Raw genomic sequence first — 17,695 nt, 5'->3', positions numbered from 1 at the left:
ATAATAGCACTAATACGTTCACTCATCTTCAATTTCTTTTCTTCTTAACCTCTCTAATTTTTTTTGTTGTAAGTTATGCAACCTGAGAATAAAATTTGGCTCATTTATAGCCTCATTTTTCTACGAACTACTGTAGCAAAAGAGTGTCCATGTGGGAGCTTTTTTCTAAAATTTTGCTGACAATGTATCCTGCTTGAAGCGTTTTCGACACTATTTGTTCAGAAACGTTTACTCAGAATTATTTTTCTACGAACTACTGTAGTAAAAGAGCGTCCACGTGGAAGCTTTTTCCAGAAATTTTGTTGACAGTGCATCCTGCTTGATGCGTTTTCGACACTATTTGTTCAGAAACGTCTACTCAGAATTATTTTTCTACGAACTACTGTAGCAAAAGAGCGTCCATGTGGGAGCTTTTTCCAGAAATTTTGCTAACAGTGCACTTAAAGCTTTTTTCGACACTATTTGTTCAGAAACGTATAATCAGAATTATTCTTGTAGAAACCCTAAACCTTAAACCCTAAGACAAAAAAATTATATTGCTTATATGTTTTTCTGATACCCTAAACATAAATTTATTTGAAAAACCTAAACCCTAATTTAATGAATTAACCCTAATACCCTAAACTCTAATTTAATATTTAGTATTTAAAATTAATAGTTAATTTAATGAATTAACCCTAAAATCCTAAATCCTAATTCAATTATTTTTTCTCGAAACCTTGAACTTAGCATAGCGCCAGTATGTATATATGCTGCAATCATGTTATCTTTGAGAATTTTTTTTTGTGTATGTATATTGAAAATTAATAATTAAAAAAAAAACAGAAATGAGCTTGTTACAAAGTAAAAGAAACTTAGCCGGTGGATCAAAAATAAAATGATCTAAGCCATTGATAAGGGAAAAAAACCTAAACGCTGAAGTAATCGAATTACAACTTATTGTTTACACGTTAAGAGTTATTTAAGGGTTTTTTACTAAAATATTATAAGAAATAAAATATTAAAATAATATGTTTAAACTATTATGTATCAATTAACCCTAAACCCTAAATCAATCCCTAATTTAATCAATTAACCTTAATACCCTAAACTCTAATTTAATATTTAGTATTTAAATTAATAGTTAATTTATATCCCAATTCAATTAATTTTTTCCTAAAATCCCTAAATCCTAAAACCCTAAAAAACCATAACTTAAAAAACCTAACTCTAAATTCTAAAAAACCCTAACCCTAAATTAATTAAATAATAAAAAATCATAACCTTAAAAAACGGGCAAAATGCTTCTCTAAGGGAGCGTTTTGCTGACACGTACCCTAAAAACGCACTTATGTGGACGCATTTTTGTGAAAAATAGCCTAATCCGGTAAATAAACCAATAAACGGCCTATTTCCGTAATTAAATTTTTTAAAGGCCTTTTTAGATAAAATGGCTGCTTGACTAAGTGTTTTTTTTTAAAAAAAAAAAAACTAGAAGGAAAACCAACAATAAAACCGAAGCTTCTTACGCTAAAACCCTCATTCTACACTCGTACAGCTACACGCGTCCTTAAACCCCTAAAAATGTCATCTCTAACTCGCGTCCTCCGCCGCACCTTCTCCACAACCCCAAACCCACAGCCCCACTCCGTTCGGAAATTCTCGGAGGATCTCTACAAAGAGCGGGACCTCAAGCGTCTCGTTGAAAAATTCAAGAAATCTTGCGAGTACAGCCGCTTCCGCGACGAAGCGGCATCTATGAAGATATTGTTCGTCGCCTTGCTTCAGCTGGGCGCTTCCAATGGATCGAAGAAGTCCTGGAAGATCAAAAGAAATACCAAGATATTTCCAAAGAAGGCTTTGCTGCTAGATTAATCCATTTGTACGGTAAATCGGGCATGTTTGAGCAAGCTTACAAGGTGTTTGATGAAATGCCGAATAGAGGATTGCTGTCTTTCAATGCTCTTATGGGAGCTTGCGTGAATGCCAAAAAGTTTGATAAGGTTAATGGGTTTTTCAAGGAGCTGCCGGAAAAGTTGTCAGTTGAGCCAGATTTGGTTTCTTATAATACGGTTATAAAGGCTTTCTGTGAGATGGGTTCTTTAGATTCTGCTAGATTGATGCTTGATGAGATGGAGAAGAAGGGTGTGCAGCCGGATGTGATTACTTTTAACACGCTTTTATAAGAGATTTTTAAGAATGGAAGGTTTGATGATGGGGAGAAGATATGGGGTAAAATGGTGGAGAAAAATGTGGAGCCTGATATTAGGAGTTATAATGCTAAGTTGCTTGGATTTTCAACTGAAAAGAAAATGAAAGAGGCAGTTAACTTGGTTGAAGAAATGAGGAGTAAAGGACTTAAGCTTGATGTGTTTACCTTCAATTATATGATTAGAGGATTTGTTAATGAGGGAAAATTGGAAGAAGCTAAAGAGTGGTATAATCAGATAGGGAAAAATGAATGTGCACCAGATAAGCTGACTTTTACGATGTTAGTTCCATTCCTTTGTGAGAAGGGTGATTTGAGTTTTGCCATTGAGCTGTGCAAGGAGATTTTTGGTAGGAAGAAATTGGTTGATGCTGCATTGTTACAGCGAGTGGTGGATGAATTGGTCAAAGCCTCCAACATTGAAGATGCAAAGGAACTCGTGAAGCTTGCTAAGACGAATAATTTCTGTCGTTATAAGATGAAAATGCCTGCAGAGTAGTGCCATGGTTTTACCATAGCTATTTTATCTTTCATTTTAGTTAATCTAGTCTGAACGAGTATCTAAAAGCAAGTGGTTTTTTTTTACCTCTTGCAGCCAACTACTTTCATGTTAGTGGCGGAGGTAATATTGATCTGTTTTCTAGTCAGTGGTTTTCTGCAGCTTTAGCTTTTGGTATCGAACCTCAAAGTTACATGATGAATTGAATTTTGGAACTGAAACTTTGATAATCATCTTTGTTTTGCAGTTGGTATTTTATATTAGCTCTGTTTTGGGATCAAAATGAATTGTATGATTTTGGGATGCGCTTGTTCTCTCTACTTGAACTGCAACACTTGAACTGTGAGTGATATTTGGTGGTTCTTCTTCTGTGCCTATGAACTGATGAGTTAAGTAATGATAACTTGTTTACAAATTAAGCTTGGAGTGTCATTTTCTTACCAACTTTTGTGAACTTTAATGGAATCTAAGGGGAAACAGTTCAGTCTAAACATTCCGACTGCAAGGAAGCTAGGCAAAAAGTGTGCCTTGTTTACCAACAAAGCTTAAATTGATTGGTTATTAGTTTAAACAAGTTTCAATTTCGTTAAGTGGTAAAGGTTCCTTCAGATAGCATAGAAATGAAAGTGTGTCTACAAACGATGAACAAAGCTATCTTACATCAAAATACAATTAAGCATTCTCTTAGCCCAGTTTGGCAAGAACATCATTCAGACTAGATATGGTCTGAGCGTAAGATTTCTCTGCTTCAGGGGTGCTTTTGATCTTGGCTGCATGGTCAAGCTGTAAGAAAAACCAAAAGGAAAAAATATATCATAAATTCATGATAATTTACCATGTTAAATGATGCTAGCAATTATGCAGGTAAACCTAAAGCAAAACTTCAAAAACATACATCATCGATGGTACTGAAGAGCTTCTTGGTGAGGTCCTTTAGAGTTTTCTTCTCATCTTTGGACTTGGCAGCAATGACGGTGTTGAGGTCATAGCGGAGATACTCGGCCTTGAGACGGAGATCATTCATGACATAAGGCCAGGCTTTTTTGTCAATCAAGTTCTTGACACCCAGAATGTCCTTGGCTGATTCCTTTGCTCTCTGTGCTGCCTGAGCTGGAGTAACTGGTTGGAGGAAGAACCTGTCTTTGTATGGCAGAACAAGGTCTCTTGGCTCATCAGAGTTCAGAGTTCCAGCTGCCGACATGCCGATTTCATCATCAAATTACAAAATTTGAACATTTATAAAATATATAATGATTCCATTTTTCCAGCTAAAATTCCAGTTCTCAAGTTCTTTATGGACCATGGCCTACAAAACAATGTTGATTAAATTTGTATAAATTGAAAAGAATGGATGACTTACGCAGTCCACCAGAGGGAGGGGGAGGTGGGCCAACCTTGATGCTTCTGGCATCGGCAAGCACAGCTTGAACAAAGGAGCCAGTGGCCAAACCAGCAGCAACAAGACCCAACATGGCTCTGCGTCCAGTCTCAGGCTCGGCCGGTGTCTGATGAGCTCTGACAGTGAAACCAGACCTACCCACAGCCACTCGGTTGTTGCTAGGAATGTTGAAGCGGGTTTGGCCACTGAGTTGAAGGCTGCCGTCCAGGACAGCCTGTGAAGAGCCACGTAAACCAGCCATTGATGCCATTGCCTGTGCCATCTCCACAACCAGAGTGTTTTTTCAATCTGAATGAGCCAAGTGTAGGTTTTGATGTGGGGGGTGTTTGATTTGATGGTGTTAACTTCTGCGATGTAGATTGGTTGTGGTTTGCGACGCACCTTATCTGCGATTTTCCACTTTGGATAAGTTGGATGTGGTCTTAACCAATAGTTGTTAGACATATGGGGTACACTATGATTCTTGCTCTTGGCATTTGACATGTTGGATTGGTTTTTCCTGGTGACCTGGTTTCTGTTCTGACATGTAGACTTTTGCATGTCTTTTTTTTTATTCAACCGGGTTAAGATTTCTACGCATCGTTGCCCAAGGCGAAGTTGCAGTAATCTTACAACCTAAATAAAAGAAGCATTGGATTAGAAAACTTGTTCATCAACATTTATTACAATATAAAAAGAAATAACTTCAATTCTTAAAATTCACTAACAATTGGTGGTGACTTATGCATGTACCCAATTGGAAGTCTAGTCAAAATAGGTCCAAACAATTCGACCCAAATGGGCCTAAAATAACGTTATTTTTTCTTTTTGGTATAAATACTTTGTCAATTTGGAACTTAAATGAATTGATATCTCTCTCCAGTACTTTACAAAATTGAGAAAACATCAAATTGTGGTTGATTGATTTTTAAAAATTTCCCAAAAATTATATAATACTTTAGAAATTAAAATATAATGTAGAATTTATAAAAAAATAAAAAAAATCAAAATTATTTAACAATTAAATATTGTTTAAAATTGTAAAAATATTAAAATTTATCAAAACTTTGAAAATGTTTACAAACAATTCAAAATAATCTTCAAAATTTTCAAAAAATATGGAAAATATTTCCCAAAATTCATACAAATTTATAATTTTTAAAAATAAAAAAGTATATAATATTAATAAACAATTATAAGAAATTTCTTATAAAAATTTAAATTAGAAAATATTAAAGAATTTATAGATTTTTCCAAAGTATGAAAACTTTTGTAGAAGAAAACAAGTTTTGCATTTTTTTTTTGTAAATGGCATAGTATGGCTTAATCAACAATTAATATGTTGATGTGGCTGTTAACGAATGCTTAATGAGCCATTTTGATCTTGGTGTGGCACTGCCAGGTAAGTAGAAAAATTTTAAATCAAATTCAAAAAAATTAAAAATTATTATATTAAATAAGAAAATTAAATTTTCTAAAAAATTATAAAAAATTCTAAAGAAATTATTAAAAATATTGTAAAATTGTAAAAATTTTCAAAAAAAAAGTTTAAAAAAACAAAAAATCAAATATTTTATTAAAAATTGTAAAAAAAAAGTTTCAAAATATTAAAAATTATGAAAAATTAAAAATATATATACATAAAAATTATTAAAAAAACTTTAAAATGTTTAAAAATATAAAAAAATATAGAAAAACTTATAAAATTTCACAAATAAAAATTGTAACCCAAAAATATGAATAGAAAGGTTTGGTTGCAGAAGAATCTAAAACACCCACTATGATGATGGTACAAACTTACAAGGCTTTGGAAGAAGAAGTAATTAGTGAAGTAGTTTTGAATGGGATCCAAATATTTTTGAGCATTACGAACATAAGTTAAATTAACATTTTATATTGCTTAAAAGTCTAAAGATTAATATATTTATTCATTTAATTAAAGTTTGAGTTACATAAAATTTGTAAATCCAAATATTTAAATAGTTTTAAGAGTTTTTAATTATTTCTTTATTTATTAAATAGAGTTTGACTATAGATAATTTTCTCAGGAATTTATATATATTGAAGATAAACAATATTTAAAGGAAACTAGGGTCCCTGTAGTCCAGCTTGGGAAGACCCTGAACTATCCAATTGAAGAATCTGCTGTAATACATCTGGTGGACTTTGGAGCCATCTGAAACCAATTGGTTCGCCATTTGCCAGCTTTACTAAGAAATCTGCAGCTATATAAAGAAGGTTTAGCCGGTTAAATTAGACAAAATTCAATAAATTGGTGAAATTTTATTTCTTTTCTTTGTGAGATATAAAGAGTGTTTTGGGAGTTCAAGTGATTCAACTTTTTTTCCTTTCAAATTTGTTACTTTTCAAGTCTTCCAGAATTGCAGGATTTTCAATGCTTCTAAGAGTTGGATTTCGTAGGAGAAAATTCGTCCAATCATTGACGTTTATGAGAGCAAATCTAAAGTTCCACAAGGGATTTCTGTCCTTTACATTTATGTTTAATTATTTTATTTGTTTTCTATTATCTAAATTTGATTATTTTTTTTAGATTTGGTCTCTCATTCAATTCAACAAAATTTCATTCCTTTCGCTGTTTACTACATCTCTTCTTTCTTTTTACAACTTTATGTTATCAATACAAATGATTTATCTTCTTTATTTTTTTTTACAAATTATTCAAGGATCACAACAGGGTTTCCACATCATTTGATATCGCATTAGTTGCTATCAGATTTGCAGGTTTCTTTTCAAAATGTTGGACGTAAAGACACGCATAATTCTATCCTTTATTTTTTCTAACATATATATCTTTTATAATGTTTCTTAGTGTGAAGACAAAAAAAATTCTTGAAAAGAATTGCAGATTAAAAGTAAGACATGGAGCACAAAACCTAAAATCAAGGAAAAAAGTTATCTAGTGTATGCTTGTCTGAATAAGGTGTATAACAAAGAAAGATTTTTGATTGAGCTTTGGTCTAATTTTCCAATCTTTTCTACATCTCAAAATCATTTAAACGAATTTACCTTGTGAAAAACAGATTTGTGTCAGCGGTGAATTTTTGAATTGCAAGGTAGTTTTAGGTAGTGCGATTACCACATGTAAAAAGACTGGGTGTAAAGAAGTGTAGAGAGAAAAAAAAAATCATATTTTGAGCCCACACTTTGTGAGAGAAAACACAAATGAGATAAAATTTGATAATTTTGCTAAAAAAGAAGAATAAAAAGCATGCAAAGAAACAAGTCAACCATACCAAAAAGAAAAGAGATAATGGTTTAACTAACCATGACTCGAATGTTTTTAGTGGCATTTCATTATTTTAGGATTTTGTGGATCCAATGGTTGGAGCACCATACTCTTTCACACATGATGCTTGGATTTGAGGATGCACCTTTTTTGAAAAAGGTGGAATGATACAAACTTAGGATGGTTCGGAATATCAACCAACTTACAACCCATTCTTTGATGGGATTTTATTATTTTTAAGCACTTTTGGAAATGAATCAAATTAAAGTTTTATATTACTTAGATATTTATTTAAGATATTATATATTTATTCATTTATTTTATTAGAATTTCGATTAGATAAGACTTGCAAATACCAAATATTTAAATAGTTCTAAAATTTTTTAATTTCTTATTTATTTATTAAACAAAGTTCAACTATAGATTAAATTATTAGTGCCATTTTTTCCTTAGGAATTTATATTTCTTTTAAGAATTTTTATTTAAGTGTTTATTATATAAAGGAGGTTTGGCCAGTCGAATTAAATAGAATTTAATAAATTATATTTTTGATTAATTTTAAATTACACAAAAAATAAATTAAAATATACTCTGAAGGTAGGTTTGCAGTTCTTGTACGTCTCTAGTCTGTTGCTTTAGCATGTGTGTGGTTTTTGCATTTTTGTGTTGTTGGTCGGCAGTGTAGTGGGTGGGTTTGATTGTTTTTGACTATTTGTTTTTTGGTTTTGGGGTAGGCGGGGGTTTGCTATGGAAACGGATCTAGCAGGGTTAACATTAAATGATGGAGTGGACGAGGTTTTGTTGTTACCCAATGAATTTGAGCCTAAAAAAATAGTGGATGATTTTTGTTTGGCTGGGTGTTTCCTCACGGTGAGTGTTGTTCATTTCTCAACAGTGAGGAGTACGATGGCAAATCATTGGCATTTGTTAGGGGGAGTTCATCTCTCAGATCTGGGAGAAAAGAGGTATTTGTTTAAGTTTTTTCATAAGATGGACATTGATCGAGTGATGAATGGGGCTTCATGAACTTTTAATAATCACCTTTTGGTGATGCATCGACTGGAAGAGGGAGATGATCCAGTGCAAGTGCCCTTGGTACTGTCATCTTTTTGGGTGCAAGTGCATGATTTACCCCTGAGGTTTTTCTCATAGTGTGTAGCAAAGAAATTAGAGGATTTTATTGGGAAGTTTCAAGAATATGATTTTAAGCAATCTGGGAAAGGATTAAGAAATTTCATGCAGATTCGGGCGCAATTGGATGTTAGGCGACCGTTAAAATGGAAGAAAATGATTTTGGTCTCCTCTGGAAAGTGTACCTATGTGAGTTTTAAGTATGAAAAATTGACACTTTTTTGTTTTTTCTGTGGCTACTTAGGACATAATGATTCTTTCTGCCTGGTTAGATTTAATAGAGGAGAGGAAGATTCAATTTTGGGGTGGGATTTATCTTTGAGGGTGCAGTTGTCACAGGCCAAAGTGCAAAGCCCGTGAGTATCGCACAAGATGTGTCTCATGGAGGTCTATAGACTAGATGGGGATCATTTAGCCCACGAGAACTAGCCTAATTCAAAGAATTATTGGAGAATCCTATCAAATTAAAGCCTGAGTGGCCCAATGATGAATATATGACAACATAGGCTACCTTAGTAAAGAGGGAAATTAATCTTAGAAGATTGAGGGGAATCATATCTTATAAGATTAGATTGGATTTGATTATGTAAATTGATTATATAATTTTGTAAATCCCTAGATTTAAGTGATAGGCTAATCCCGTCCGTCGATGTAACTTGATCTAGATTGTCGGTTTTGGGGGAGCTCAACTATAAATAGAGAGCCTCTCTTCACTTGTAAATCATCCATTGTATCTTGAATTCTTACGAGTAATAGAATTCTTTGAGATTATCTACTTAAACAAATCTTGTGCATTGTTTTATGTGGCTTTGTGACAGCCCTAATGTGACCCTAGTCGGAAAGTGGTTTCGGGACCACAAAACCGAGTCGTAAAAATAATTAATTGTTATATTCTATGCTTATTATGTGTGTACATGCATATGTGGACGTTTCATTCCCTAATTTTGCCAATTGCATGAGAAATTATTAAATAGGGATCAATATGAGACATGGTGAAATATGATAGACTAATTTTAAATGGTTTATTAGTGCATGTCAACACAAGGGTGGACTTGCATGTCAAATTGCCCAATTTTCTTTATAGTGGCCGGCCAAGATGGGTGTTGATGGGCAAATATATATGTTTAATTAGTTATTAAAATAAGAAATGGCATTATGTGAGAAAAAAATAATATTAGTGAAATAAAGTAAAGAAAACAAAGAGGAAGGAAGGCTCATCTTTCATCTCCTTCATTACCGAAATTGAGAAAGGAAAGATTGAAAAAAAGAAACCAAGGCATTCGGCCATGGCTAGTTCAAAGGAAAGGTATGCATTGTGATTTTATTCTAATTGATGTTGAGATTAAGTTGATAAGTGTATAGTCTAGTTAACCCATAGCTAAATTCATGAATTCATTGTTGGGAGATAGAATGGAAGTTGCCGTATGTATGGGTATATATGCACTTTGGAAAGGAGATTTTTGGGTGTTATTTGAGTTCTCTTTATGTATGTATGTGCATGAGTATTCGGTCATGTTATAGATTCATGTTGAAAAATGTTAATGCTATATGTGTCATATAAATGTACTTGTGAATGAACTTGAGAATATCTAAATTATAGGTTGGAGGTGCCGAATGTAGTGTTGGATGAGTTTTAAAGAATAAAAATTTAGGTGACTAGAGGTTAATGACATTCGGCCAAAGGCTTGTGTGCTAGCAAAATCGGTATAAATGTTGTTTGATGTGTTGAATTGAGTAAGTTAGATGTTGGAACACTTAAGGATTTGGCATCCCTATGACATTAGATATAAGTGTATGAAAGGCTAAGTTTAAGTAGTATGGCCGAATAGGTTATAGATAAGGCACTTGTGAGTCTTTGGCCAAGCAATTTGCAAATTAGATTAGGGTTCTTGTGACATTTAATGTTAAGTTTAATTTGGTATATTCAGCCATCTAATTAAGTATATAGGTGATGTTGAACTTAATCTTGCACATTCGGCTATATGGGTGTACACAATTGTGATACTATCCTTGATTGGATTATCGACAATAGGGTGATAGTATATGGTTGTTAACCAAATAGTTCAAAAGCATGGGGTAGAAAGATAAGAATTGGCCATGTGTCTCCTATGCTATGAAATCATTAATATTTTGATATAAATATTTAGCAAGACGGTTAAACTAGTTAATTTATCGATTTAGCTCAAGAAGTTAAAGGTGGAGAGGCAAGCAAGGGCAAAGGAAAGAACATCGAGTAGCCGAGTTGGAATCGTTTTCCCCAACATAAGGTAAGTCACCAAGCATATATTTTGTATTGATCTAAATAGACATAATGTCTATGTAATTATGCCGAATGGAATGATAAATTTATATACATGTATGCATGTGGTGATGAAAGTGTTGAATGAAAAGAAAAGAGGTGAGATGTATTGAGTTGTTGATTTCGGCACTAAGTGTGCAGGTATAAACATTTATGATCATGAGATTGGCACTAAGTGTGCGGGTTTAAATTGTACAGCACTAAGTGTGCGAGTTTGATTATATAGCACTAAGTGTGCGAGTTGATTATATAGCACTGAGTGTGCGAGTTGATTATATAGCACTGAGTGTGCGGACTTAATATATATTTTGAATCACTATGGACACTAAGTGTGCGACATTATTGAGTTGATCACGGACAACGGATCGGGTAAGTACCTTGAGTTCATGGCTAATAGGCGCTATATTTATATTTGGAGTTGAGCTTGGTAAGTTTGAACCTGTGTGACAATTATAATTGAAGTCACGTACATAAGATTTATCGTGGAATAGGTGAAAGGTCATTTAGTTGTATAATTGTAACGAAAATAAAATGATGTATGAAAATGCCTCAAATATCCTATTGATTAGTATATGGAATGTGAATGCATGACTTGGTATGAGATTGAACCGATAGGTCTAAGGAACTATGGCATAGTTCGGTATGGATGGAGTAACTAGCCTCGTTCCATTTTGTTTCCTCTTGTGAAATGTTATTAATGGATGGTAGTGCATTGCTTATGACTTACTGAGTTATATACTCACTCGGTGTTTCCTTGTCACCTATTTTAGGTTTCTTGGACTCGTCTTTTTGCGTGCTCGGGACTGTCATCGAAGTCATCACACCGGCTAGCAACTTTTGGTATCTTCTTTTTAGTCGGTCTAGGAGAACATTTCGGCATGTATAGGCTAATATGTTTTGTTGAAATTTGGTATGTAAACTTTTAGCCATGCGAAAATGGCATAAATGTTCGGTTGGATTTGGCTCTATAACGTTAGGTCGTAAGTCTTGGTAATTCGATTTTTATGCCATATGTCATGGTTGATTATTTTTGGTGTTAAAATTCATGATATGGAAATAGTGTAGTAGGGAGATGTTTGACAATGATTAGCCTTTGGCATGGCTAGTCATGATCATAATTTGTGATATGTATGATGAATTACTAGTTAGATCAAGGAGAAATCACGAAATAGGCATAGTTGCTTTAGTAACAGATGCTGGCAGCAGCAGTGACGTGAGATTGAAAAATCACTAAAAATAGTAGGAATGGAATTAATTAATGAATAAATTATGTAATCGAAGCTTGATGAGTCTATTTTCATATAGAAGAAACAAAACGACCATATGAGCTATATGTTAGGAGATAATTAAACTCTTGTGAAACAGGGCCAGAGTGATTTCTGGATCCCCTGTCCCGAATTTAGAAATTCACCCTAAATTAATCAGAGACAATTAGAAGTCATGCTTTATATGTATAAATTCCCTTTTGAGTCTAGTTTCATTAGAAACCAACGGCATAAGTATTGGAGCTCTGTAAAGGGAGATATCTAAGTCGTAATGCACAAGGGTCAGAGTAGTCGAACCCAGGAACAGGGACGACTTTAACTAATAAACTGTACCAATTGGCTAGACCAAAAATTCTACAAAAATTGTACCATATAGATATATGAGTCTAGTTCCGGGGAAAATTTACGGAACTGGATTTCAAGTTTCAGAACTGAAGATATGATTTTTAAAGTGACTAGTACGCAGATTGGCAGCTTGTCTGGGAAATTTTTAATAAGTGGTTTGAAGTCTGTTAACACCTCGTGTTCGACTCCGGCGACGGTCTCGGGTTCGGGGTGTTACAGGCTTTCTATTCTTTTATGCTTTTTTTTCTAAAGTTACTTCCGCTATATAAATTGGTACGTTGAAGTAATTCTTTGTGAAGGTGGTTAGGCTTACTTAGGCATGTTTGCATCGAAAGAATTGCCTAAGGTCACACAGAACACAAGGATAAAGTTCTAGCCCTATAACACAGTTTAGAAAAGTTGTTTTAGTGAATGGTGTGTGGCTGAGGGAGAAAGGAGACAGTGGGGTGGGTTCTAGGATGAGGTTGGATTTTATCTTGGGTTTAATCTCAAAGGAGTTTTGAGGCATTGGTCTAAATTGGGTGAGATTTCTTCTAAAATATTAAGTCATTCGGATATGGAGCATAATTTAAAGGCGAGTCCGATTGAAAGTGGGGATGAGAAGAAAAGACCCCAAAGGGAGATTGTGGGTCAAAGTAGTTCTTCTGTTGAGGATCCATTTGGGGCAAATGAGGAGATTCATGTAGTTCGAGCTCAAATTTTATTGGCGGTTGCAAATGGGCAAGCCGACTGGTCTCAATAAAAATAATATGTTGGGATATTTATGGTTTTGGAAATTCATGTGCTACAAAAAGACTTCAGTATATGTTGAATGTCTATAATCCTTAAGTGGCCTTTTTTATAGAGACAAAATTGAGTACTTTGTGTATGGAGAGGGTGCAAAGAAGGTGTGGTTGTTTGAATGGTATTGATGTGTCGATAGACGACACACAAGAGGTCTATGTTTGGTATTGAAGGCAGATTTAGGGGTAAGTTTAAAGAATTTCTCAAAGAACTATGTTGATGTTGACGTTCAAGAGGATGGGGAAAGTTAAAAATAGAGATTTACTTGGTTTATAGGGCTCCTTTTGCACGTAGTAGAGAAGAATCTTAGGATTTGTTGAGGTGTTTAGGTCATTGTCAAGATTTGTCATGGCTTGTGTGGGGGGATTTTAATGAGATAATGTATTCCTTTGAAAAAGTGGAAAGGGTGCCAAGGGAGGAAATGTGTATGGAGAAATTTTGAAAAGTGTTAGATGGGTGTCGTTTAATGGATGTTGGGTTATTGGGGACTTGGTTTACTATGGAGATGGGGAGTTTACCTGAAACAAACATTAGAGAAAGACTTGACAAGGGTGCGGTGAATGTTGAATGGATGAAAATGTTTTCAAGTGCTATGATAAGGCATTTACCACACTCATTTTTGGATCATTGTTTGCTCATGATTGATTTAGATCAAGGAGGTGTAAGATTGGGTAAGAAAATATTTTGTTTTAAGGCGTGGTAGACCATGGAGGACTCTTTTGAAGATAAGGTGAAACAGATTTAGGGCTCATCCTCGGGCAATGTCATTACAAAGTTGGTTGCTTTACGAATTGGGTTACAGAAATGGATAGGATCTCGTAGAGCTCAAAGGGAGGGTCTTAAGAAAAACTTAACAAAGAATTTGTAAGAATTAGAGGCTAAGTATAGGGATGATGAAAATATTGCTGAACTCATTGATACTAAAATTCATTTCAATTTAGAAATAGATAAGGATGAAGTGTATTGAGAGCAGAGAGCACGGGTGAATTGGTTGAAGTTGAGGGATAAAAATACAACTTTCTTCCATAATTAAGCCTCTTAATAGAGGTGAACAAATTATAATCATAACCTACAAGATGATAATGGTAGGGTGCCTATTGATGTGGAGGTGATGGAAAAGATTGTAATGAATTATTTTCAAAATCTCTTTTCGATAAAAAGGGATAAAAGATATGAGTCATGTGATTTCGGGGTGAATAGGTGTATTTCAGATGAGATTAATCAGATATTGACAACAAAGTGTTCAGAGGAAGAGGTCTATTTGTCATTGAAAGGGATAAGGCCAACAAAAGCGTCTGGGGCAGATGGCATTTCGGTTTTGTGTTTTTAGAAATTTTGGCATATCATTGGGAGTGATGTCAATTATTATTGTTTGGGTGTCTTGAATAAAGGTATGACTTTAGATCCCCTAAACATTACTAATATTGTTTTAATTCCAAAAATATCTTATCCGATGAGCTTAGTGAATTTTAGGTCGATTAGTTTATGTACAGTACTTTATAAGGTGATTTCAAAGGTCATTGCTAATAGATTTTTGAAAGTTTTGAACTACTGTGTAGATGAGGTGAAGAGATCCTTTGTGCCGGGTAGGTTGATTTTTGATAATCTGCTTTTGGCATATAAAATTTTGCATTCTTTTAGGCAGAAGGGAATTGTGCGTAAGGGGTTTATGGCACTGAAATTGGATATGAGTAAACTATATGATCGGGTTGAATGGGCTTTCTAAAATGAGATGATGAAGCACATAGGTTTTGGTAATTCTTGGATGGAGCTTATAATGAGGTGCATTACTTTCATTTTGTATTCAGTGATTGTTAATAGAAAGGTTGGTGGCACTTTTATACCTTCCAGGGGTCCAAGGCATGAGGATCCATTGAGTTCGTTCCTTTTTTTTTTAAACGTAATGAGGGGTTATCGAACCTTATCAGAATGACAATGGTAGAGGGTTTGATAAAAGGGGTTAAGGTGAGTAGGAGAGGTCTTCAAATATCCATTTGATGTTTGCTAATAATTGTATCTTGTTTGGAGAAGTAACTGAAGGGGGGCTCAGATTCTGAAAGACATTCTAAGGGAGTATGAGTTCTATTCTAGACAAAATATCAACTATGAAAAGTCAACAATGTTTTATAGTTTGAATACGCCACAAAGGGAAAGGGAGGGGGTGTCGCAAATCATGGGGATTAGATTGTCGATAAATCTAGAGAAGTATTTGGGTCTGCCAAGTATGGTAGGGTAAAGGAATAAGTTGTCATTCTAGATTTTGAAGGATAGTCTCAAGAAAAAAATTGATAGTTGGAGTATGAGGTAGTTATCATAGGGCAGTTAAAGAGATTTTTATTAAAACTATCTTGCAAGCTATCCTAACGTACTCTACGGCTTGTTTTTTATTCTCTTTGTAGGGAGTTGGAGAGCATTATGGTGAGATTCTAGTGGTAGAAAGGCTACTAGAGGAAGGGAATTCATTGGTGTGATTAGAAGCCATTGTGCGAATTAAAAGAAAATGAAGGGTTGAGCTTTAGGTGCTTAACGAAATTTAATCTCGCATTATTAGCTAAATAGGGTTGGTGTCTTATCAATTATCCAAATTCATTGTTATCCCATGTTTTAAAATCTAAGTGTAAAAATAAAATAAAACAAAACAAAATAAAATAAAATAAAATAAAGAACACATAGATTTTACGTAGAAACCCTTTCGGGAAAAAAATCACGGGCAGAGGAGAAGAAAATTCACTATGTCAAATTCGAATGAATACAAGAGGAATAGATTATGTCTATTTATAGGCTTGTAAAGCCATATTCTAGTAAGATTGAAACACCTTATTCTAATCAATAAAAAATAGATGGAGTTTAATAAGGTTTAAAAAACCTTATTCCAAAATAAAATAAAAGAAGTGTAGTTCTATATGGATTTTACTTTTATTTTATTTTACCACTGTATTTTATTTAAATAAAGATTTGGGTCATTTAATTCTAACTCTAAGTGTTACCCGGATTCAGACTTTTTAAATGCTAGGTTAAGGAATATATCTTCATATACCTGGAAGAATATGTGGGTGACAAAGTGTGACACCCCTAATTTGACCCTAGTCGAAAAGTGGTTTCGGGACCACAAAATCAAGTCATAATAATAATTAGCCGTCATATTTTATGACTATTATATGTGAATATGAATGTGTAAAAGTTTTAAGCTTTGATTTAGTAAATTGCATGTGAATTTAGTCGATGGGACTTATGTGTGACACTTTCAAAATGTGATAGTTAATCTATAAGGCTCAATTAGTGCATGTCATATGAATAAAGGGTTTGCATGTCAAATATCCTTTATGAATGGGTAGTGGCCGGCCATGGATGGGTCATTGAGGATAATATGAATTCTTTTATTAGCACTATGAGTTTAGAAAATAAAAGAATGAATTAAGAATGATAAAACATGAGGTGAGTGGGAGGAGAAACCAAAGTTGTCTCCCCCTTACTCCCCAATGCCGTGACTTGTGAAAGGGGAGGAAAAACAAAATCCTTTCTTTGTTGTTCAACATGGCCGAATAGAAGAAACAAAGGAGGGGAAGAATTTTTGGTCACTTGAGTCATTAAAAAGGTTAGTATATTATGTCAAATTGTGAAATTTTAACTTGTTTTAGGTAAATAATCATGGCTCTTACTTAGCCCATGCTAAAATTTGTAATTTTGATGGATGATTGGAGCATTCGGCTAGGGTATAAAGGAAGGGATTTTGATTGTTTCATCTAAGTATTGATGATGAATGTGTTATGGAAAGAAATCGGTCTTCCTAAGAATATGATTTGTGAATGTTTATATTAGTAATAGCCGAAATTAAAGAGGTTTGATGTCTTGAACAAATGTTGATTATATGATTCGAAAATGAGATATGTTAATGATGAAGTATAATCGGCCATGGTCTTTGCTTGAATTTGAGATTTGTAATGTGATTTTCTTAAATTGTCTATGAATTTTTGGTTGTTGATTTCATGGTAATGGTATATTGAATCCATGACTTGAATCCATGAAAATTTAGTAAGGTTGCATTCGGCAACTTGCTTGGAATTAAGAAATGATGTCTAAGCTTAGGTGATTTCGATGATGATATATATATTCATAAGTATATTTAGTTGATTCGGCTTTGGTATTTGCATAGATAAAATATGTGTGAAGTTAGTTGTTGTGTTTGGTTAAGGTACTATAAATAGCTTATGATTAATTCATCTTTGGTAAGTTTCATGTATGATATACTATGGCTTTGAGAATGCATTTTATAAATTAGTTCGAAAAGGAGTGAAAAAACAATTATATGTTTGACTATGTATTGGATATTTTGGTTTGGTTTGTCAATGTAATGTATGCGCTTAGGTTATGCTTAAATGGTTAGTGGAAGTAAATGATGTAAAGTCAACCATAATTTTATATGTTAACAAATATTATGCTATTTGTTATGATTGGTATGAGTTAAAATGCGGATGTGTATAGATAAGCAAAAGGATATGTTTAGTATTTAGTTAAAGTAAGGAAATTGTACTAAAGAGAGTATTAATGCATGTTTGGTAC

At 33.7% G+C, this 17,695-nt stretch overlaps 1 protein-coding gene and 1 pseudogene across 1 annotated transcript; one reads left to right on the top strand and one right to left on the bottom strand.

The window, feature by feature from the left end:
* The first annotated feature begins 1,478 nt into the window (after positions 1-1,478).
* LOC107929838 (pentatricopeptide repeat-containing protein At1g55890, mitochondrial-like) lies at positions 1,479-4,364 on the top strand (annotated as a pseudogene).
* Positions 3,269-4,780, bottom strand: LOC107929839 (oxygen-evolving enhancer protein 3, chloroplastic). Its single transcript, XM_016861357.2, has 3 exons — positions 4,048-4,780; positions 3,583-3,878; positions 3,269-3,470 (listed from the first exon to the last, which is right to left on the bottom strand). The coding sequence occupies exons 1-3, from the start codon at positions 4,346-4,348 to the stop codon at positions 3,372-3,374; spliced, it is 696 nt and encodes a 231-aa protein (XP_016716846.1). The 5' UTR covers positions 4,349-4,780; the 3' UTR covers positions 3,269-3,371.
* Between the last annotated feature and the right edge of the window lie 12,915 nt (positions 4,781-17,695).

The sequence above is a fragment of the Gossypium hirsutum genome, chromosome A06 (genome assembly GCF_007990345.1).
Source record: "Gossypium hirsutum isolate 1008001.06 chromosome A06, Gossypium_hirsutum_v2.1, whole genome shotgun sequence".
Classification (NCBI taxonomy): domain Eukaryota; kingdom Viridiplantae; phylum Streptophyta; class Magnoliopsida; order Malvales; family Malvaceae; genus Gossypium; species Gossypium hirsutum.
The sequence above is the reverse complement of the archived record's forward strand: the minus strand, read 5'-3'. Positions and strand labels throughout refer to the sequence as shown.